At 46.6% G+C, this 23741-nt stretch overlaps 1 protein-coding gene across 8 annotated transcripts; it reads right to left on the bottom strand.

Annotated features, from left to right (window-relative positions):
- Positions 1 to 526: 526 nt before the first annotated feature.
- On the bottom strand, positions 527 to 23331 carry RDM1 (RAD52 motif containing 1). 8 transcript variants are annotated; one of them, XR_005223506.2, is made up of 8 exons: positions 23180 to 23331; positions 17793 to 17972; positions 16706 to 16828; positions 15650 to 15812; positions 13637 to 13735; positions 13155 to 13283; positions 4988 to 5076; positions 768 to 818 (listed from the first exon to the last, which is right to left on the bottom strand). XR_005223506.2 is itself a non-coding variant. In XM_037886969.2 (7 exons), the coding sequence occupies exons 1-6, from the start codon at positions 23273 to 23275 to the stop codon at positions 13201 to 13203; spliced, it is 744 nt and encodes a 247-aa protein (XP_037742897.1). In that variant the 5' UTR covers positions 23276 to 23331; the 3' UTR covers positions 527 to 818; positions 13155 to 13200. The 8 variants fall into 8 exon arrangements, 7 of the variants coding, with proteins under 7 accessions (XP_037742897.1, XP_037742895.1, XP_037742901.1 ...); XM_037886969.2 differs by lacking the exon at positions 4988 to 5076 and having other exon boundaries at positions 527 to 818; XM_037886967.2 differs by lacking the exon at positions 13155 to 13283 and having other exon boundaries at positions 527 to 818.
- Between the last annotated feature and the right edge of the window lie 410 nt (positions 23332 to 23741).

Raw genomic sequence — 23741 nt, 5'->3', positions numbered from 1 at the left:
CCCTTCCAGTCTTACACTTCTATGATTTGGGGAATCTGTTAAAACAAGAAGCCTCATGCTGCAGTTTAATGTCAATGTAATGCAAAACTTGCACTTTCTAAGCAAAAAAGGGCCTTTGTTTGGCACTATGGCAGGTTAATACGAAGAAGGAAAGGGCACATAGGAAAACCGCTTTTATCTCGCAACTGACTGGCTTGGTAGGTTACATGAGAGTTAAAGAAATGTTTCATAGGTGAGCAAACAGGTGTCTGTGTGTGTAAATTCTGCAGCTACTTACGGTCTCCTGTGGCAGGGCATTCACCTGTTGCTGCTCTCTCAGAGACTACACCTGGCCAATTGTACACTGAGAGGAAAAATATCTTCCTGACCCCCACAGGTTGACCTGCTGAAACCCTGCAGCATGAAATTTGATGATAATCTATCTTAATGCAGAGCTGCAAGCGTTATGCCCAAGCTGAAGGTAACCCAGGCAATCCTGGTGTTCTCAGGACCCATGAAGGAAGGAATGAACTGGGCGATCCTTAGCTATGTTTGTCTATCTTTATTTTAGTAACAATAGATTAATCATTTATTTCCACCACTTTATAATCCGAAGAAATAAAGCATCTAAAACATTTAGCATGTGCAATGTCAAAACTTTATGCTTTCATTCCTGAGCAACAATTTGAAATAAATACTGTAAAACTCCCAGAATACTTTAAACCACACTAATTAGATTGTTTCCCCTCCAGCAGGTGCTCTTCATCAAAACTGAAATCAGACAAAAATTCTTCTTCTTCTTCTTCAAGGTTCAGCTGCTCCAAGGACAAGTCATTGACCTGGAAAGAGAAATTAAGAGTGTATTTGCTACTCAGCACCATAGTTCAACCTTCTTTACCATTTCCTGGAAATGCAGAACGAACCATTGTATTTTAATCACATTTCAGGAAAACACTTCCCTGTCTTGAATCATGTCAGTGCAAAAACATTGGATGGGGAACCTGTCAACTACTGGCTCTCCCATTCTGGGTAGCTAGCATCTCTGCTAATTTCTCTGACTTACCAGCGCCACAAGCCAATGAAACAAAAGGAATCTCTCTCCTCCCAAGCTGCCCCTTTCAAGTTTATCATGAGTAGCTGGCTCACTGGTCTCAGTAGTTTGTGTGCTGAGAGTGAGGGCTTGTCTTCTCTACGGGGAAATTGATGCAGCCGGGTGTCGATTTAGTGGGTGTAGTGAAGTCCCACTAAATTGACTGCAGAACGCTCTCTGGTGGACCCCGGTATTCCACCTCTCCAAGAAGGGTAAAGGAAGTCGACCGGAGAGCGGCTCCCGTTGACACAGCGCAGTTAAGACACCAGGGTAAATTGACTTAAGCTATGTCGAATTCAGCTATGTTATGCACATAGAATCATAGAATATCAGGATTGGAAGGGACCTCAGGAGGTCACCTAGTCCAACCCCCTGCTCAAAGCAGGACCAATCCCCAACTAAATCATCCCAGCCAGGGCTTTGTCAAGCCTGACCTTAAAAATATCTAAGGAAGGGGATTCCACCACTTCCCTAAGTAACCCATTCCAGTGCTTCACGACCCTCCTAGTAAAAACGGTTTTCCTAATATCCAACCTAAACCTCCCCCACTGCAACTTGAGACCATTACTCCTCGTTCTGACATCTGCTACCACTGAGAACAGTCTAGAGCCATCCTCTTTGGAACCCCCTTTCAGGTAGTTGAAAGCAGCTATCAAATCCCCCCTCATTCTTCTCTTCTGCAGACTAAATAATCCCAGTTCCCTCAGCCTCTCCTCATAAGTCATGTGTTCCAGTGTCCTAATCATTTTTGTTGCCCTTCGCTGGATGCTTTCCAATTTTTTCACATCCTTCTTGTAGTGTGGGGCCGAAAACTGGACACAGTACTCCAGATGAGGCCTCACCAATGTCGAATAGAGGGGAACGATCACGTCCCTCGATCTGCTGGCAATGCCCCTACATATACATCCCAAAATGCCATTGGCCTTCTTGGCAACAAGGGCACACTGTTGACTCATATCCAGCTTCTCGTCCACTGTAACCCCAAGGTCCTTTTCTGCAGAACTGCTGCCGAGCCATTCGGTCCCTAGTCTGTAGCAGTGCATGGGATTCTTCCGTCCTAAGTGCAGGACTCTGCACTTGTCCTTGTTGAACCTCATCAGATTTCTTTTGGCCCAATCCTCCAATTTGTCTAGGTCCCTCTGTATCCTATCCCTACCCTCCAGGGTATCTACCTCTCCTCCCAGTTTAGTGTCATTTGCAGACTTGCTGAGGATGCAATCCACGCCATCCTCCAGATCATTAATGAAGATATTGAACAAAACCGGCCTGAGGACCGACCCTTGGGGCCCTCCGCTTGATACCGGCTGCCAACTAGACATGGAGCCATTGATCACTACCCGTTGAGCCCGACAATCTAGCCAACTTTCTATCCACCTTATAGTCCATTCATCCAGCCCATACTTCTTTAACTTGCTGGCAAGAATACCGTGGGAAACCGTGTCAAAAGCTTTGCTAAAGTCAAGGAACAACACGTCCACTGCTTTCCCCTCATCCACAGAGCCAGTTATCTTGTCATAGAAGGCAATTAGATTAGTCAGGCATGACTTGCCCTTGGTGAATCCATGCTGACTGTTCCTGATCACTTTCCTCTCCTCTAAGTGCTCCAGAGTAGCTGGAGTAGTGTAACTTAGGTCGACTTACCCCGATAGTGAAGACAAGCCCTGAGAGATGTTATTAGTTCAAATTCCACAAGCCACCAAGGGAGGAAGACAATTTTGTGGTTAAAGCACAGGACAGATCAGATTTAGGTTTTGTTTCCTGGCTTTACCACAAACTTCCCATTGACCATGAGTAAACCAATTACTCTGGGTGCTTTAAAGCCCTTTGATATACTCAGATGGAAGAGGCAATGGAAAGGAAGATTTAAATGGAGAACAAAATAGCTCTACATAGCAGAAGATCCATATCTTTCTTTAACAAAAAGGATAAAAAATAACCTAAGGCAATTCCACAGCACTTTGCACTGTAAATATATTAGATCCAGAACTAAAACAAACCATGTTCGAATGTTGTAATTACGAAAACACTGCTTTGCCTACGTGCACCTTAAGAGGACTAATGCATCAGGAGGTTCACTGAGACATTTCCTCTACCCACACTGCTGTGGGTGCTGCACAATGCCCAGATGTGCTGTGGGATGACTGTGTTGTCACAGATCCGGTGAATATCCCCAGCAAGTCCCACTGCTTTCAGATTAAGCAAGGCGACTATTCCTTATTCAAGCCTACATGTAAAGTTTGAATTTAAAAGTTCAGCTCTTTTTAAGTCCAGCATAAGAATTATGATTTTTTTTACATTGAAAAGATTTCCTTTTTATGATAACATAACTCACAATTAACAGCTTTCAGTCAACCCTCTACAAGTAATCACCTTTGAGTTTAGAGAACATAAGAACGGCCAGACTGCCTCAGACCAATGGTCCATCTAGCCTGGTATACGGTCCTCTGACAGTGGCTTGTGCCAGATGCTTCAGAGGGAATGAACAGAACGGGACAATTTTCCAGTGATCCATCCCCAGTGGTCCAGTCCCAGATTTGGCAGTTGGTGGTTTAGGGACACCCAGCACACGGGTTCGCATCCTTAACCATCTTGGCCAGTAGCCATTGAGGGACCCGAACTTACTTAATTCTTTTTTCAACCTAGTTATGCTTTTGGCCTTCACACATTCCCTGGCAATAAGTTCTACAGGTTGATGGTGCGTTGCGTGAAGAAGAACTTCCTTATGTTTGTTTTAAACTGGAAGCCTTCTAATTTCACAAGGTGACCACTAGGTCTTGCATTATGTGAAGGGGTAAATAACACGTCCCTAGTCATGTTCTTCACACCAGTCACGAATTTGTGCGCCTCTGTCTTATCCTCCCCCTCGTCACCTTTTCTCAACTGAACAGTCCCAGCCTTAATGTCTCGGGGTGCAGAAGCTGTTCCACCCCCTTAATCATGTCGTCACCCTTGTGTGCACCGTTCCCAATATCTTTTGAGATGGGGTGACCAGAACTGCAAGCAGGACTCAAGTTTTAGGTGCACCATGGATTTATCTAGTTGTATGATGATATTTTCTATTATCGATCCCTTTCCTAATGGCTCCTAACATTGTTCGCTTTTCTGACTGCTGCTGCACATTCAGCAGATATTTCAGAGAACCATCCACAGGATGCCAAGATCTACCCTGAGCTAACTTAGACCACATCACTCTCTAGGTGTAGTTAGAATTATTTTTCTAATGTGCATCACTTTGCACTTAATCACTTTCATGTTGTCACCCATTCACCCAGTTTACTGAGATCCCTTTGTTAACTCTTTGCTGTCAGCTTCAGAGCAAGTAGATGAAGTGCAACCCAAAGGAGAGGTTTATTTTAAAAACCGCTCTAAAGACTCATTTGGAAGTGAAGTGCCTTTTCAACCTTAATGAGAGTGTCGCTCCCACACAATGCTACAGGAAGCGTGGGCCTTGGCTTTGTCATGAGTTATACTGCTGGGGCCATTACAGTGTGGCTGAGGACATGGTCTCTACACAGCATCCCTAGTGTCTCCTATGCTATTTAAAAAATACATAATTTTGCGTAATAATATCAAGAAAATAAAGTTTTAAAATCTCAGTATACTGAATAATTTCAGGAATTGAGTACTGCAACCATACTGTAGGACATGGTAAGAAGAAATGCATTTTGAGGATCTACTAGATACATGATAAAGGGACTTGTAATGATTGCCGCTCATATCTGAGTATGACTAAAACTGGAAATCAGTTCCCACATGCCGGGTTTAGGAGACGTGCCCGGGCAAGTTGGTGTCTATGTTCCCTCCTACTGTTGGCTGAGGTGGCACGACGCTATTCTGTTGCTCGTTCTGCTTCCTTCGTAGAGGAGTGCCGAGCTCGCCTGTCGTGGGCCAGTGCAAGACAAAACAGCCTCTATTTACCTGAATAAGTCCCCTCAGCTCCTCATCTGTTAAGGAGTCAATGGGTTCCTCTTGGGCAGAGTTGTACTCCACAGCCACCTTACCATTCTCTGAAACAAGCATGCAACATGAGAATTAAGGAGGTATTTTCTTACCACTCGATTTAGTGACCACAAAATGATTCCATACTGTCTCAAGACTGAACTCAGCTTTATAACTGCCTGGAGAGCCAGGAGCATCAATCCCCTGGGGACAGGCAGTTTAAAAAGTTCAGAGATGGAGTAGGTACTAATTTTATCTTCCCATTGTTGGCACGGGGTAGGCGTGGGGGTTATAGCTCATTTGTTCCTTTAAGGACCCAATCTTGCTTCCATTAACATGAGTGGAAAGACTCCAGCTGACTTCAGTGGGAGCAGGATTAGGTTTTAAGGGATTAGACTTTTGTGGGGAGTCGGAGATATGGGAGATCTGAGAGCACAGCTAAGAAGAGAATCCAGTGATTTATGAAGCTACTTCTCACGCCCCCCATTTGAGAACACACTTTGCACAACCTAGTCTGACAATGCCAGGCTGTGAAATTACTTTGTACACTCCGTACCCCATTCCTTCCTCTGGTCTAGAGCATCTGCTTTCCAGATCAGGCAGAAAAACAAAAGGCACTTAACTAGGCCAAGCAAAGACTGGAAAAGCAGAGGAGCCAGAATCTGTGGAAAGCAGGGTACAAACAAACAAGAGGATGCTATTTACCTGCTTCTGTACAAGTGTCAGATCTGATAGCAGGAAATCCACCAGATATTTACACTTCAGACCTGGTCTATAAGTACAGCGGCTAGGAGTGTGAAAAAAGTCACTCCACAAAACCAACCATAACTATGTTGACAAAACCCTCAGTGTAGATGCAGTTATGTCAACAGAAGAGTGCTTCTGTCAGCGTAGCTAACATCGCTCGGGGAAGTGGTGTCACTGTGGCAGCAGACCTCCTTGGGTCAGCACACACTGCGTCTACACTAGGGAGCTGTGCCGGCACAAGCTCTGTAGGATAGACATGGCCTAAATGACATTTTAAAAGTCTAAGCCAGTCGTGGGAATTTAGGCTCTGATTCAGCACAGCACTTAAGCACATATTTAAATCTCATTGATTTCATGGAACTTAAGCCCACGTTTAAGTGCTTTGCTTTATCAGGGCCCGAGAGTGGGAATCAATGTTTGCTGGAAAGATTGCTGCGTATTCCTCTGCTCATGAAAAATACTAAACACCAAATCTGCTCCATCAAAATCATCAGACTGGAAACCGACTTTGTTTCTTAAATGCAAAAAATAATAATCGATATTTAATGCAGGTTTAAGAGCTATTCATTTAAACAAAGTATTGACGGATCAGCATCCATGAGGCACCTATGTTCAGATGGTGGGCATGTGTCCAGTTCAATAGTTAATCAAAAGTCAGGTCCAAATGCCCTTCCACAAACCCTCTTTCCTTCCATGCAACTTGTGACAGGCATAAGTTAAACGCTCATGGACAAAAGCACTCATCTTCAGGAATGTCCATGGAGGAGCTCCCAACACAGAGAGGGCCCTGCTCTGGCCCTAATGACAAACCTGGGAAGGAGGAGAGCACAGGCCACCTGAGTGATCTCGAGTGCCTCGCCACAGGTCACGCCAGGCTTTCTGTATCAGCACACAGACACTGGGGTGTCTCTCTGGGTTCCCTGTAGACAGTGCAGTTATTGTATGTGTTATTTTAAGAAAGGCCCAGGGTTAGGGAGCCTGGGACTCAGGAAACCTGGGTTGGATTCCCCGCTCTGCCACAGAGTTCCTGCAACCTTGGGCAAGGCCCTCTGAGTAAAATTCTAAAGAGGGCCCAAGTGACTCAGCAGCCCAAGTCTGTCTGAAAATTTCACCCTTCGGCTACGTCTAGACTGTGAGCTAGGGGTGCGAGTCCCAGCTTGTGTAGACATACTGGGGCTAGCTCTCATCAAGCTGGCACAAGCATAAATAGCAGCACAGCTCCAGTAGCACATGCAACAGAAACACAGCGAGCACAAATCCGCCTGGAACTGCTGGGTGTATGTATTCACATGCTGCCGCGACCACTACCATGGCTACATTGCTAGTTATACTTGATGAGACCTACCATATGTTTACCTGAGCTCAGAATATCAGCCCTAGCTCTGAGTGTAGACTCAGGTACTATGATAATGGTAGCCATATAAGTATAATAGATAGATAAGCTAAAACACATAGAATCATAGAATATTAGGGTTGGAAGAGACCTTAGGAGGTCATGTAGTCCAACCCCCTGCTCAAAGCAGGACCAACACCCACTAAATCACCCCAGCCAGGGCTTTGTCAAGCTGGCCCTTAAAAACCTCAAAGGATGGAGATTCCACCACCGGCCTAGGGAACCCATTCCCGTGCTTTACCACCCTCCTAGTGGGATCGTTTTTCCTAATATCCAACCTAGACCTCCCCCACTGCAATTTGAGACCATTGCTCCTTGTTCTGTCATCTGCCACCAGTGAGAACAGCCTAGCTTCATCCTCTTTGGAACCCCCCTTCAGGTACATAAGAATGGCCATACTGCGTCAGACCAAAGGTCCATCCAGCCCAGTATCCTGTCTGCTAACAGTGGCCAATGCCACGTGCCCCAGAGGGAGTGAACCTAACAGGTAATGATCAAGTGATCTCTCTCCTGCCATCCATCTCCACCCTCTGACAAACAGAGGATAGGGACACCATTCCTTACCCATCCTGGCTAATAGCCATGAATGGACTTAACCTCCATGAATTTATCCAGTTCTCTTTTAAACCCTGTCCTAGCCTAGTCCTATAGTCCTAGCCTTCACAACCTCCTCAGGCAAGGAGTTCCACAGGTTGACTGAGCGCTGAGTGAAGAAGAACGTCCTTTTATTTGTTTTAAACCTGCTGCCCATTAATTTCATTTGGTGGCCCCTAGTTTTTATATTATGGGAACAAGTAAATAACTTTTCCTTATTCACTTTCTCCACACCACTCATGAGTTTATAGACCTCTACCATATCCCCCCTTAGTCTCCTCTTTTCCAAGCTGAAAAGTCCTAGCCTCTTTAATCTCTCCTCATATGGGATCCGTTCCAAACCCCTAATCATTTTAGTTGCCCTTCTCTGAACCTTTTCCAATGCCAGTACATCTGTTTTGAGATGAGGAGACTACATCTGTATGCAGTATTCAAGATGTGAGTGTACCATGGATTTATACAAGGGCAATAAGATATTCTCCGTCTTATTCTCTATCCCTTTTTTAATGATTCCTAATGTTGGGGACACTGGGGCATGGCCACTAGGTAACTCGAGGGGATGGAAGACCACGAGTGTCGATGAAGCCCCCTCGCACTAGGCCCAGGTGTCCTTGGCCCCCCCTCCCGCCTGGAGGCACTCGGAGCAGCTCTGCGTACTAGGCCCAAGTGTCCTTGGCCCCCCCGCTGGAGGCACACACAGCAGTTCTGCTGAGAATCTGCAACAATATGTTGCAGAGTCAGATTGCCTGAAACTAAGCAAGGCCAAACAGGGCAGATATGGAAGAACAATGCTGAATAAAGCAGCTTTATGTATAGTTTAACAAATGATACAGAGAACCAGGGAACTAGCTGGGAACTGGATTGGCTGGCTATATGGATACTTGGGGCAGCTTGCTATTGGATAAGTGTGCTGGGAAAAAGGATGTATAAAAGCCTGTGTAACTTCCTGCTCTGGGTGCAGGATTTGAGATTCAAATCTCCCTGTACCTATTTGAAGCTTCAAATAAACTTTTCTGCTTCTCCACCCCGTTGTGATTATTGGGTGTAGCACACCGGGTAACGAACCAACTCAAGCTGTTGTTCAGCCTCTCGGCACTGGGTGCCGGCAACACTAACACCCTGTTCGCTTTTCTGACTGTCGCTGCATACTGTGTGGATGTCTTCAGAGAACTATCCACGATGACTCCAAGATCTCTTTCCTGATTAGTTGTAGCTAAATTAGCCCCCATCATATTGTATGTATAGTTGGGGTTATTTTTTCCAATGTGCATTACTTTACATTTATCCACATTACATTTCATTTGCCATTTTGTTGCCCAATCACTTAGTTTTGTGAAATCTTTTTTTATATAGAGGTAGTTGAAGGCTGCTATCAAATCCTCCTTCACTCTTCTCTTCTGCAGACTAAATAAGCCCAGTTCCCTCAGCCTCTCCTCATAAGTCATGTGCCCCACCCCCAATCATTTTCGTCATCCTCTGCTGGACTCTCTCCAATTTGTCCATATTCTTTCTGTAGTGGGGGCCCCAAAACTAGATGCAATACTCCAGATGTGGCCTCAGCAGTGCCAAATAGAGGGGAATAATCACTTCCCTAGATCTGCTGGCAAATGCTCCTACTAATGCAGCCCAATATGCCGTTAGCCTTCTTGGCAACAAGGTCACACTGCTGACTCATATCCAGCTTCTTGTCCACTGTAATCCCCAGGTCCTTTTCTGCAGAACTGCCGCTTAATCAGTCGGTCCCTAGCCTGTAGTGGTGCATGGGATTCTTCCATCCTAAGTGCAGGACTCTACACTTGTCCTTCTTGAACCTCATCAGATTTCTTTTGGCCCAATCCTCCAATTTGTCTAGGTCCCTCTGAACCCTATCCCTACCTTCAGCATATCCACCTCTTCCCACAGATTAGTGTCACCCGTGAACTTGCTGAGGGTGCAATCCATCCCATCATCCAGATCATTAATGAAGATGTTGAACAAAACTGACCCCAGGACCGACCCCTGGGGAACTCCGCTTGATACCGGCTGCCAACTAGACATCGAGCTGTTGATCACTATCCATTGAGCCCATTGATCTAGCCAACTTTCTATCCACCTTATAGTCCATTCATCCAGCCCATACTACTTTAACTTGCTGGCAAGAATACTGTGAGAGACCGTATGAAAAGCTTTGCTAAAGTCAAGGTATATCACGTCCACCGCTTTCCCCATATCCATAGAGCCAGTGGATATAGAAGGCAATTAGATTAGTCAGGCATGACTTGCCCTTGGTGAAACCATGCTGACTGTTCCTGATCACCTTCCTCTCCTCCAAGTGCTTCAGAATGGATTCCTTGAGGACCTGCTCCATGATTTTTCTGGGGACTGAGGTGAGGCTGTAGTAGGGCTGATGATTAATTGCAGTTAACTCATGCGATTAACTCAAAAAAATTAATTGCGGCGTTTTAAAAAGTTAATCTTGATTAATCGCAGTTTTAATCGCACTGTTAAACAATAGAATACCAACTGAAATTTATTAAAATTTTTTGGGTGTTTTTCTACATTTTAAAATATATTGATTTCAATTACAACACAAATAATAATGTAAAGTGAGCATTGTACACTTAGTATTTTTTTATTACAAATATTTGCACTGTAAAAATGATAAAGAAACAGTATTTTTCAATTCATCTCATACAAGTACTGTAGTAAAAAGAAAAGGAGTACTAGAGACTTACAAATTTATTCGAGCATAAGCTTTCTTGAGCTACAGCTCACTTCATCGGATGCATTCAGTGGAAAATACAGTGGGGAGATTTATATACACAGAGAACATGAAACAATGGGTGTTATCATACACACGGTAAGGAGAGTGATCACTTAAGATGAGCTATTACCAGCAAGGGGGCGGGGGGAGGGGGGAACCTTTTGCAGTGATAATCAAGGTGGGCCATTTCCAGCAGTTGACAAGAATGTCTGAGGAACGGTGGGGGGAATATAAGTACTGTAGTGTGATCTCTTTATCTTGAAAGTGCAACTTACAAATGTAGATTTTTTTTTTTGTTACATAACCACACTCAAAAACAAAACAATGTAAAACTTTAGAGCCTCCAAGTCCATTCAGCTCTACTTCTTGTTCAGTCACACTAAGAGAAACACGTTTGTTTACATTTACAGGAGATAATGTTGCCCACTTCTTATTTACAATGTCACCTGAAAGTGAGAACAGGCGTTCCCATGGTATTTTTGTAGCCGGCATTGCAAGGTATTCCAGAGGACATGCTTCTATGCTGATGATGTTAGGTAAAAAAAAAAAAAAAAAAATGTGTTAATTAAATTAGTTTCTGAACTCTTTGGGAGAGAATTTTATGTCCCCTACTCTGTTTTACCCGCATGCTGCCATATATTTTGTCTTATAGCCGTCTCGGATGATGACCTAGCACATGTTGTTCGTTTTAAGAACACTTTCACTGCAGATTTGACAAAGCATAAAGAAGGTACCAATGTGAGATTTCAAAAGATAGCATAGCACTTGACCCAAGGTTAAGAATCTGAAGTGCCTTCCAAAATCTGAGAGGGAGAAGATGTGGAGCAGGCTTTCAGAAATCTTAAAAGAGCAGCACTCTGATGTGGAAACTACAGAACCCGAACCACCAAAAAAGAAAATCAACCTTTTACTTGTGGCATCTGACTCAGATAATGAAAATGAACGTGTCAGTCCGCTCTGCTTTGGATTGTTATTGAGCAGAACCAGTCATCAGCATGAATGCCCCTTGGAACGATGGTTTAAGCATCAAGGGACACATAAATCTTCAGCACATCTGGCACGTAAATAACTTGCGACGCCGGCTACAACAGTGCCATGCGAACACCTGTTCTCGCTTTCAGGTGACACTGTAAACAAGAAATGGGCAGCATTATGTCCTGCACGTGTAAACAAACTTGTTTGTCTGAGTGATTGGCTGACATGAAGTAGGACTGAGTGGACTTATAGGGTCTAAAGTTTTACATTGTTTTGTTTTTGAATGCAGTTATTTTTTGTACATAATTCTGTTTGTAAGTTCAACTTTCATGATAAAGAGATTGCACTACAATACTTGTATTAGGTGAATTGAAAAATGGTATTTCTTTTGTTTTTAACAGTGCAAATATTTGTAATCAAAAATATCTAAAAAGTGAGTACTGTACACTTTGTATTCTGTGTTGTAATTGAAATCAATATATTTGAAAATGTAGAAAACAAGCAAAATATTTAAATAAATGATATTCTATTATTGTTTAAATCGCGCGATCAATATTTTTTAATAGCGCGATTAATCTTTTTAATTGCTTGACAGTCCTAGTCTGTACTTCCCTGGATTCTCCTTCTTCCCTTTCTTAAAGATGGGCACTACATTAGCCTTTTTCCAGTTGCCCGGGACCGCCCCCGATCGCCATGAGTTTTCAAAGATAATGGCCAATGGCTCTGCAATCACATCAGCCAACTTCCTCAGCACTCTCGGATGCAGAGCATCTGGCCCCATGGATTGTGCATGTCCAGTTTTTCTAAATAGTCCTTAACCTGTTGTTTCACCACTGAAGGTTGCTCACCTCCTCCCTATACTGTGCTGCCCAGTGCAGCAGTCTGGGAGCTGACCTTGCCTATGAAGGCCAAGACAAAAAAAGCACTGAGTACTTCAGCTTTTTCCATCTGTCACTAAGTTGCCCCTCACCCTCACCCCCCCCAGCATTCAGTAAGGGTCCCACACTTTCCCTGATCATCTTCTTGTTGCTAACATACCTGTAGAAACCCTTCTTGTTACCCTTCACATCCCTTGCTAGCTGCAACTCCAATTGCGCTTTGGTCTTCCTGATTACACCCCTGCATGCTCGAGCAATATTTTTATACTCCTCCCTAGACATCTGTCCAAGTTTCCACTGCTTGTAAGCTTTCTTTTTCTGTTTAAGCTCACCGAAGATTTCTCTGTTAAGCCAAGCTGATCGCCTGCTATATTTGCTATTCTTTCTGCACATCGGGATGGTTTGTTCCTGTGCCCTCAATAAGGCTTCTTTAAAATACAGCCAGCTCTCCTGGACTCCTTTCCCCCTCATATTAGCCTCCCAGGGGTTCCTGCCCATCAGTTCCCTGAGGGAGTCAAAGTCTGCTTTTCTGAAGTCCAGGGTCCGTATTCTGCTGCTCTCCTTTCTTCCCTGTGTCAGGATCCTGAACTCGACCATCTCATGGTCACTGCTGCCCAGGTTGCCACCCACTTCTACTTCCCCTACCAATTTTACCCTGTTCGTGAGCAGCCGGTCAAGAAGAGAGAAGGTGTCCACAATTCCTATGTAGGCTAGGAGCCAGGTTCTGTAACTACAACTCTAAAGCTCAAGGGGGAGAGAGCGCCCCAGTTAACAGGTACAACACCGAGCAAAACAGTTACAAAACACACAACTCACCAGACTGCAGGCCAGAGATGGCAGAAGGCTAGCCAGTAGTCAAAAATCATGTGTAACGGTGTGGCTGGGTTACTGCTGCTATTGGAGCCTTAGCTTCTTCAAATCTTGGATTTTTGTTCCAATTACAACCTTAAGATAGTATTAATGCAGGGTTTGCATTTGAAAAGTGTCCAGGTTTTCAGACATTTGGCTGTTTCAGCTATCTATAGACCAAAAACATCTAATTTTTCCTTTGCAATATGCCAAGTATATTTTCCTTCCACTCAGCGGACTCAAATGGCTGACTTATTTGATGCAAACTTTGCACACACTCACAAATTTAACTTTGAGCCGAGACCAAACAAGGAAGCATTCAACCCTAAGCAACACTTTTGAGAAAATATATTTATAATAGTTCATATTCACTATCATGAAACCTACAACACAGCTATTCTCAGACCAACCCCCCCGATATTTATAATCAATGTATAAAAATGCCTTACCTAAAACTATGAGAAGTATCTTCTGAAATGCAGCCGACAGAGCTTTCTCAACTGCAAGTTTCTGAACATTTCCTGTTTTCATGACAAACTCAAGGGGATCTAAACCCAAAAAGGTGTTATTTTCAAAGATTACATTTGAAAGCATGATGGTCATACAGTACTACCAAGAGCTTATTGCACAGTTAAATCCCTTCTGATAAGCAGACGCTCACCCAGTAACTCATATTACTCTGGTAGGAAGACTGTTTATTGCTGCACTTTTAAAATTATTTGTAACACGGCAGTGCCGTGAAACCTCAATCCTGATCAGGGCCCTATGGCATTAGGCACCGTACAGAGATATAGTGACACACCATTCCTTCCCAAAGAGTTTACATCTAACGCCCATAGCAGCCAACCTGACAGCGTGGAGTCCTGCTGCCAGTGTGTGATGCAGACACTCTGTCCACTAAGAACTGGATGAGTATCAAACCCATTTCACATAATTAAGGCTACGATTATGTAGATAAATCTCTGCACTAAGCATCTTCACATACCTTCCATATGACTTTGTATTATGCCTCTATTTTCACACAACTTTGTATAAGATCCTTATACAGAAAACTTTGTATTGAGCCTTGGAATAATGTTAAAAAAAAAAAGTCTTTTTGCTAGCAGTAGAATAAGATTTCCTCCCCCTCCGCCCTTTTAATCAATTGCCCTGTTGAATGAACGAGGTGTGAATGAGTAAGGCGTGGAAGGCAAGCACCTCCAGACAGCTGCAACAGTTGGAGAGGAGATGGAAGCCAGACCCAAGAACAATAAAACTCGTCAAGTGGGCTCACTAAAGAAGAGCAGACATACTGACGACCTTGGGGGTTAGAAGCGATCACCTTCTTTTGAAAACACGCTCTTTGAACAGCATTGGGACAAAACCCAGAAGGAAGCAGCACAAAGGACCAACTGACACAGACACAGATTTTGCATCTGGTATAGATTTGCGTGAGAGGAAAGCTGCTATAAATCTGAGGAGTCTTGCAGAGGACCCTGGGTCTTATCTTGTCAACATAGGAACATCGATCCGGATCGGCAGAAGCTCGGCTCCACCCCTCCCCCATCTAACTCACCTGGCCAGTGAAATTAAGGGGAGCAACTAGTTGGTAACAACAAGACGGAGTGTGCTTGTGTGCGTGCGTGAGTGCATGAGTGTAATATATATCATACGCATATGATACAGTGTTGATTGATACATGTATCACCAATAAATGTGGCGCTTTGCCTTATTCCCCCTGAAAAGATCCTTTGCAGTACTTTAAGTACAACAATTATGTCATGGAGGTCACAGAATCCGTGACTTCCATTGACCTCTGACATTTTCTGCCCCAGGGCCAGAGTTCCCATCCAGCCCCGCCTCTGCAGCTCCCAGCCCCCACGCTGGTCGGGGGGACCCCCCCCACAGCTGCCCAGCCCCGGTGGGTGGACTCCAAGCAGCCCAGCCCCGAAAGCCGGGGGACCCCAGAGTTCCCTGCACTGCAGTGGTGTGGGACCCGGGAGCCCCAGCAGCAGTGGGTGCTGAACCTGTCTACCCCTTTTGTCAGGGATATTCTTAGTGAAAGTCAGGGACAGGTCACGGCTTCTGTGAATTTCTGTCTATTGCCCGTGACCTGTCCCTGACTTTTACTAAAAGTATCCGTGACAAAAACTTAGCCTTACACATAATGCATCCGAGAAGAGTGCCTGTGATGGAGCGCAAATGAGCACTAAAGAAAGACATGAAAGGAAAGGAGACGAGAGAGAGAGAGAGAGAGAGATACAAAACAGAGGAGAGGAAGGGAGAGAACAGTGGTGGTCCTGTAGCTTTGGTACTCCACAGCGTTTGTTACCAACACCTTGCTGAACAAGCTGGTAGTCCACAGGCCCACCCTGCAGAAAGTCCAACAGCAGTGCAACATTCTAGTGCCTCTGAGCGTCCAGCAGCGTGGAAGCGATCAACACTAACAATCACAAAGTTACCAAATTGCACTGGACACGTACCTCGGCCATTTTCTACATGTGCCTCAGCAACGCCAAGTCCTCTGGTGCAGATCCCATGGTGGGGCAGCATTACTTCCACAATGCACAGGTATTTCAGGCACCTGCTCTCTGGCAAGCCTCCCAGCTCTTCATTCTCCACGTCAAACCCAGAAATATTCTGCAGCTGTTGGGATTTGCATTTTCAAACCATCACAGAAGGATTTTGACATAGCTTTTACTGTGCATTTGTCAATACTTAGACAATAAATGTCGGCACTGACTAGGAGATCGGCAACAGGAACCTTTGTGGCTGAGAAAAGATACTTCAGATACATGGAAGGGAGCTGCTGCATGTGGGGCTCAGAAGTGGTTTCCTTCGGAAGTGGTGCTAAAACCGGTGTTTTAGTATCCAAGTGACAGTGCAACTAGTTGAAGAGTTGGGGATAGCAGTGAGAGAGGGGAGCCAGAGAGATGGCATGGGGTCCATCCAGGGAGCTAGTTTTATCTGTGTACGAGAGGATGTCTGTTAGGTGAGACCTGGTGAGGGCAGGGATGGTAGGAAAAAGAGATGAATAGATTTTTATGACCAGAAGGGATGGCTGCGATATAAACCCTGAGCCCAATAACTATGGTGAAGCCATAGCAGAAGTGTCCAAACTTTCTACCCCGAGGGCCATGCATTTTATTTCAAGAAGCTCCAGCAGCCACCACCCTCTCTGACAATCAGGCTTGCAATCTCCAAGTTGTCTTTGACCGCTTGTGTCACACGCAGGGTATGGCCAAATCTTGGCTCTTCTCTCTTCTCCACAGTTTGAAGATCTGGTACCTCCATGTCTGGCCCCAGCGCTAGGATAAGCTTCTGTGCTCATTACCTTGCTCAGCAGAGCAACTCCTTCTGGCCAGTCGACCCCATAGCCAGGTAATTCTCTGACATTTTGTCCAAAATGCAGCTGCTAAGGCTCTCTTCGCTGCCCGATCAGACCAAGTCACTCCCCCATTTCAAATCCCTCCATCAGCTCCCCAGATCAGGAATAAGGGACCAGGAGGGAACAAAAGAATACAAGAAGGGCTTCTTACCATAATGATTCGGTTCGACCAGCCATTGAAACCAAGGTAGTAATTGGCTAATTCCTTACACTTGTAACTCCTCAGAGCAAGGACTTGCTGCTTAAAGGTCTTCTGTCTGGTGCAAATGCAAACCTGCCCAGAGGAGAAAAGCCCTACATGGATTAGGTGAGACTGGCTTTGCAGGCAGGAAGCTGTAAGTATTCACTAGCACTGCTCTTCCTGTTCCATATGACCAGGCCCTTAGTGCTCAAGGGTCCCACTGAGGAACCAGCATCGATAGCTCTGGGAGGACAAGGGTGATGGTACCCCACTCCCCAACCTCCTCAGAGGCAGCAGTGGTTCTGGGAGGTGGCAAATGCAGTCTTGCCAGCCCTGGTTGTGAGACAGGATGCCCCACCCCATGGAAGCAGGGGTTAGAGGAGGGAGTGGTAGCGATGTTAGTGTAACAGACGCCCCTGAGCATTCCAGCAGCTACCCCTCGAGAGAGCGGAAAGAAAGGGAATGATTTACTGCTGGATCTGTGTGGGGGTCCAGCAAGACCCTAACGTGCCATTGAGATTCAGGGCTTCAAGGACTGGGAACCCCACCCTCAAATGGAGAAGACTCCACAGCCACTTGTGTTTCCCTGTGCCAGCACCACCCTAGGCCCTAAGGCAGACATCTCAGGTCCCCAGCCTATGTCCCTTCCCCATTCTTCCAGACAGAGACCGTACTAACCATGTGAAGGAGTCCTGACTTGGAATTAGGTAACAGTCTGTTGTGTGTTCTGCTTTTTATACATATGAAGGAACCACATGACCATCGCGGGGGGCCAAAGAACCACGTTTACTAACTATACACAACATGCAACACCTAGTTACACATACACACTACTGCTCTGTGTGGTGTCTAAACTACAGAACATACTGAGTGCCACTAGAGGGTTCAAAACTATTTAAAGGGATACCCTACGGTTGCCAGTTTTGGTTGGACATCTGCCTGGAGGTTCCATTACATGAGATAATCTCTAATTAAAGATTAATCCAGGATACCACCCTATTTGCAGGACACCTCTCTGCTAATAACTGGAAGTTACACCTTGTTTTAATTCACTTACCTTTAAGGGAGATTTCTGAAATAATCTTTGCCTGTGGCATGCGCGCTGGGCTCTGCTGGCATCTCTAGCTGAATAGAACTTGACCAGAGCATAATACCCAGGCCCCGCAACTGCAGCATTTCTGTGAACTCGAACTGAATACAGCAACCCAAACTCAGAAAATGCTGAAAACAGAGAATGCTGAGGAAAAAAAGAGGAAAACGAAGATCAGCGCTAAGGAGATAGAGCAGCAGCCAAGAGGCACTGTGAACAGGGACTATGCACAACCTTGATTATTAATTAGGGAGTATTTTTCCTACAATCAGTTTCTTCCTCTAATAATAATAAACCGCCTGAGTAATTAACATGGGTAAAATATAACTTGAGTGTTTGGTTTGGACAGATATTGTCTCTGACTCTTTACATAGGAATACAGGAACTGCCAGGCTGGATCAGACCCAACATCCATCTAGTGCAGGAGTGGTCAACAAATTTTTGGTGGCTTCAGAGTGCAGCCACCAATTCTTGCTGGTGGCCGCTCCGACAATTTTTCATAAAATACTTAATTAACTTTAGGAAAAACCAATAAATATGCACAGCTGCATGTCCAGATCCTTGTATTTTTTTTTTTTTTTTTTTTTTTGCAGACTCAATAATACAAATTATGTGCAGTTGTTTCTATTCTTTTCTGGACCTAAACAGACTAGAAACACAAATAAGGTGCTTTGCATGTTTTTGTTTTTGCATGTTTTTTGTTGTTTTTTCTTTCGCTTTTTTTGCCCCTCTCCCCCCCCCCCCCTTTTTTTCTTTTTTTTTTAAGACTTGCTGGCTGGTAAGTTGCTGCTGTGAAAAGTGATACTTGTATGTTACTATCACTTTTCCCAGCCACCCAGCTAGCTACTAGGGCTACGGCTACGCTATGGATCTTACAGCAGCAGAGCTGTACGGCTGAAGCTGCACTGCTGTAAGGTCTCCCGGTGGCATAATTAAACCACCCCCAATGAGCGGCGGTAGCTATGTTGGCAGGAGCTGAAGCCACCGCTGTGCGGCTGGGGGACAAAGCCAGAAGCCCTGAGCCCGGAGACAGACCCCAGAACCTGGAGATGGAGGCCGAAGCCCTGTGGCTGGAGCCTGACCCCACCACCCCTAGGAAGATGGGGAAACTCACTGGCTGCTTGCTCCTCCAGTGTTTGTCACCTCAGAGTGGACAAGGCTCAACCCCTGCTGGAGACTGTGGCCACAAGAGATCCCCATTTATTCATCCAAGGATCACATTAGCACTGGGAGCTGGTGTTCAGTTGATTATCCACCATGGCCCCCAGATCTGTATCACAGTCCCTGCTTCCCAGGATAGAGCCCCCCATCCTGTAAGTATGGCCTACAGGCTTTGTTTCTATAGGTATATATTTACATTGTTCCCAGCTTACCAAGTGATCCAGATCACTCTGTATCAGTGACCTGTTCTTGTCATTATTTACCTCTCCCCCGATTTTTGTGTCATCTGCAAACTTTTATCAATGATGATTTTGTTTCTTCTTCTTGATAATAATGTTAAATAGCTAAGAACTATTCCCTGCAGGACCCCACTAGAAACATACCTGATCAATGATGATTCCCCATTTATAATTACATTGAGACTTATCAGTTAGACAGTTTTTAATCTATTTGGAGTGTTGTGACATTCTATACCTTGGGGGAGCATCCTGTAACCCCCATATTCCTCATTTTTATATAATCGTTATTTTACATATAAAGCATACCTTGTAAGGTATCAGGGAAAGGTTATGACCTGCTGAAAGTCTCTTCTCTATCCACACATGCATATCATTAATGCATATGAAGTCATGAGAAATGTGTTGTACGGTCGTCACTAAAACATGATGTAAGTTGGGGAATCAGCCAAGATATTATCTCCCCAGAGGCAACAGCAAGGCAAATAACCAACACCTGGGCGGGCTTTCAAACAACCCATCAACAACCATTGCACAGCAAGGGAGCTACAATTCAGTGACTCACCTGCATGAGGCCACACCAGGGGAATTACTCAACATTGCCTGGAGACTGAGGGCTAGTCTACACTGGCAGCGCTTTAACATGCCTTGTGTGGTCGCGGCGCAGCAGTGGGAGAGAGTTCTAAAAAAACCACCTCCAAGAGGGGCATAGCTACCAGCGCCGCGAGCACAGCTCCCGGTGCTGGTGCACTGTCTTCACTGGTGCTTTACAGCGCTGAAACTTGCTGCGCTCAGGGGGAGTGTTTTTTCACACCCCTGAGAGAGACAGTTGCAGCACTGTAAATTGGCAGTATAGACAAGCCTTGAGCAATGCCCCCAGACATGCCTGGACTTGTGTTTTCCAAGCACGTGGACCGAGGGTATAAAACAGATAGAGGGGACACATACTGGAGCGTTCTCCTGCCCCCACCTACACTGCAAGCAACTGAGGCCTTGTCTACACTGCCACTTTCTAGCTGGGAGTGGGGCTCCACATGCGGTTGTGCTGAGTGATCACAGCACCTGGAGGGGTTTGCTGCTGGTCACTAGCAAGGCACTGTGAGAGACAGCCCAGGCTGGAGAGAGTTAAGGGGGCACAGCAGTCCCACAGTTCCAGGCTGCACCCTGGGGATCCAGAATAGAATGATATAAAATTATCAGGTTTCAGAGTAGCAGCCGTGTTAATCTTTATTCGCAAAAAGAAAAGGAGGACTTGTGGCACCTTAGAGACTAACCAATTTATTTGAGCATAAGCTTTCGTGAGCTACAGCTCACTTCATCGGGGCCAGGGATGAGGGGTTTGGGGTGTAGGAGGGGGCTCTAGGCTGCATCCGATGAAGTGAGCTGTAGCTCACGAAAGCTTACGCTCAAATAAATTGGTTAGTCTCTAAGGTGCCACAAGTACGCCTTTTCTTTTTATAAAATTATCACAATGCACTATGCCTCCAAGTCAAATGCCTTCAACCAAACTTTGTCAACCAAACTTGTAATCTCATTCAAAAAAAAAGTGTTATCAAGTTTAGTATGACAGTATCTATTTTCCAGAAACCCACGTTGATTGGTATTAATCTTATTACCCGCCATTAATTCTTTATTAATCAAATCCCATATCAGCCTCTCCATTATCTTGCCCGGGATCAGTTTCAGATTGACAAGCCTATAATTATCCAGGTCTTCCCATTTAGCCGTTACAAATATTAGTGCAACATTAGCTTTCTTCCAGTCTTCTGGAACTTCCCCAGTGTCTCAAGATTATTGAAAATCAACATTAACTGTCCATCACATCATCAGCCAGATTTAAAAAAGGCAAAACCAACACACTCTTGGAACAAGTTATATGGACTTATTTAAAAATGTCGAACTTTAGTAGCTGCTGTTTAATACCCTCCTGAGATACGAGTAGAATGGGAAGAGTATTATCATATGACATGACGCCATCATCTGTTCCCCCCCCACACAGAACAGAACTATTTATCTAATATTTCTGCTTTTTCTGTATTACTATTGAGAATTCTACTATTGCCATCTAGTCATGGCCTAATACCATTATTAAGATTCTTTTTGTTTCTAATATACTTAAAAATATTCCTCCTTAGTGTCCTGAACTCTGCTGGTTGTAGATTTCTCGTTCTGTCCCCTTTGCTCCCCTACTAATTTTCTACAACTCCTGGTTCATATTCATTACTATCATATTCATTACAATTCATATTCATTACTATCAACCTCCCCTTTCTTCCATTTATATATAATAGCTGCCTTTACTTCCCCTCTAAACCAAAACCAATTATGTCCTACTTCCTTGATTGTGGCTTTTAGGGCAGGAAGTAAAGCATTCTTAAAGAATTCAATTCCCAATTATCATTCACATTTTTCTGATTAAATTCTTCCTCCCAGATGATCTGGCTCATGACTGTTTTCAGCTTTGTGAAAATGGCCCATTTAAAGCCCCCTACCTGGCCTTCATTCTGTTTGCACAATACAAATGTGGTCAAGTCACATTTGATCACTTGTACCTAAGTTACTATTAATTTTTAGTTCTGTGATTAATTCCTGTGTGTCATGACGAGGTCTAATGTATTCTCTTGCATCACGTACAACAACACTTTTTGATTTAGGAAATTGTCACCTATAACGTTGAGAGACCAGTGTAAAACTAGGGTTGCCACGTGTTCGATTTTCAACCGGAATGCCTAGTCGAAAAGAGAATCTGGTGGCTCTAGTCAGCACTGCTGACCAGGCTGTTAAAAGTCTGGTCGGAGGCTTAGCAGGGCTAAGGCAGGCTCCCTGCCTGCCATAGCTCCCATAAGCAGCAGCAGCAGGTGCCCCCTCCAACTCCTAGGCGTAGGAGCAGCCAAGGGGCTCCACACGATGCCCACACCCCAAGCGCCAGCTCTGCTGATCCCATTGGCCAGGAACTGTGGCCAATGAGAGCTGTGGGGGTGGCGCCTGAGGACAGGGCAGTGCACAGAACCACCTGGCTATGCCTCCATGTAGGAGCTGGAGGGGGAACATGCCACTGCTTCTGGGAGTTGCCTGAGAGAAGCACTCCCGAAGCCTGCACCCCCCCCCAACCCCTCAGTCCCAGCCCAGAGCATTCTCCTATGCCCCAAACCCTAATACCCAGCCCCACCCCAGGGCCTGCACCCCCAGTCAGAGCCCTCACCCCCACCATCCCAACCCCCTGCCCCAGCCTTGATACCCCCCACACCCCATGTACCCATCATTTCTGGCCCGCCCCCAGAACCTGCACTCCCAGCCGGAGCCCTCGTTCCTCCCCTTGCATCCCAACCTCCTGCCCAAGCCCAGAGCCCCCCCCACCCTGAACCCCTCATTTCTGCACCCAATAGCCCAGAGGCCATACCCCCCTCACACATCCTCAACCCCCTGCCCCAGCCCAGATCCCCCTCCTGCCCTCCTAACCCCTTGTCCCCAGCCTGGAGCCCCCCCTCCTCACCCCCACCCTACCACCTTGCCTCAGCCAGAACCCACAACAGCCCCCCCCAACCCTGATCCCCCTCCCACCCCCTGAACCCCGCCTAGAGCCCCCTCCTACACCCCAAATCCCTCATCCCTGGCCCCACACCAGAGCTCGCACCCCAGCCAGAGCCCTCACCCCCACCCTACCCCCCTGCCTCAGCCAGAGCCCGCAACAGCCCCCCCACAACCCAACCCCCTGCCCCAGCCCTGATCCCCCTCCCACCCCCCGAACCCCTCATCCCTGCCCCACCCCAGAGTTCGCACCCCTGCCCCAGCCCCAGCCCCGATCCCCCTTTCCCCCCTGGCCTTAGCGACTCCAGCAGTGACCGGGGGGCGGGCCCCCCCCGGCTCTGCTGCTCCGGGGGGGGCGCCCCACGGCAAGTCAGGCGCACTGAGCGGGATTCCCCTGGGTCCAGCGGCCCCCAGCGGGCCGGGCCTCACCTCCGCCCCCTCCTCCAGCCCCCAGACCAGCAGGGCCTGGCCGCTCTCCGCAGGCACCCGGAACCCCAGCACCTCGGGGCCGGCCGCCAGCGCCATGCGGGCCGCCAGCGCCAGCAGCAGCAGCGGCCCGGCCCACGCCCGCCTGGCCCCGCCCCCGCCCGGCCTAAGCCCCGCCTCCTGCCCCCGACCCCAACCCCACCTGGCCCCGCCCGGCCCAAGCCCCGCCCCGCCCTCGACCCCCCGCCTGGCCCCGCCCCACCCGGCCTAAGCCCCGCCCCCAACCCCCACCTGGCCCCGCCCCACCCGGCCTAAGCCCCGCCCCCAACCCCACCTGGCCCGGCCCTGCACGGCCTAAGCCCCGCCTCCTGCCCCGCCCCCGCCTGCCCGACCCCCCCAACCCCCACCTGGCCCTGCTCAGCCTCTTCCCCAGCCTGGTCCTGCCATGGCTGCCTCTTGCCTCCCAGGCCCAGGAAGCTGCGAGCCCTGTTCCTCGGCCCCCGGCAGGGCCAGTGCACCCCAGGGCGCGGCGCGCCCCTCGGAGGGCCGTGGCGTTTCACGCAGG

Source organism: Chelonia mydas, chromosome 27, assembly GCF_015237465.2.
Source record: "Chelonia mydas isolate rCheMyd1 chromosome 27, rCheMyd1.pri.v2, whole genome shotgun sequence".
Taxonomy (NCBI): Eukaryota; Metazoa; Chordata; order Testudines; family Cheloniidae; genus Chelonia; species Chelonia mydas.
Note: the sequence above shows the minus strand (reverse complement) of the source record. Positions and strands in the feature narration are given on the sequence as shown.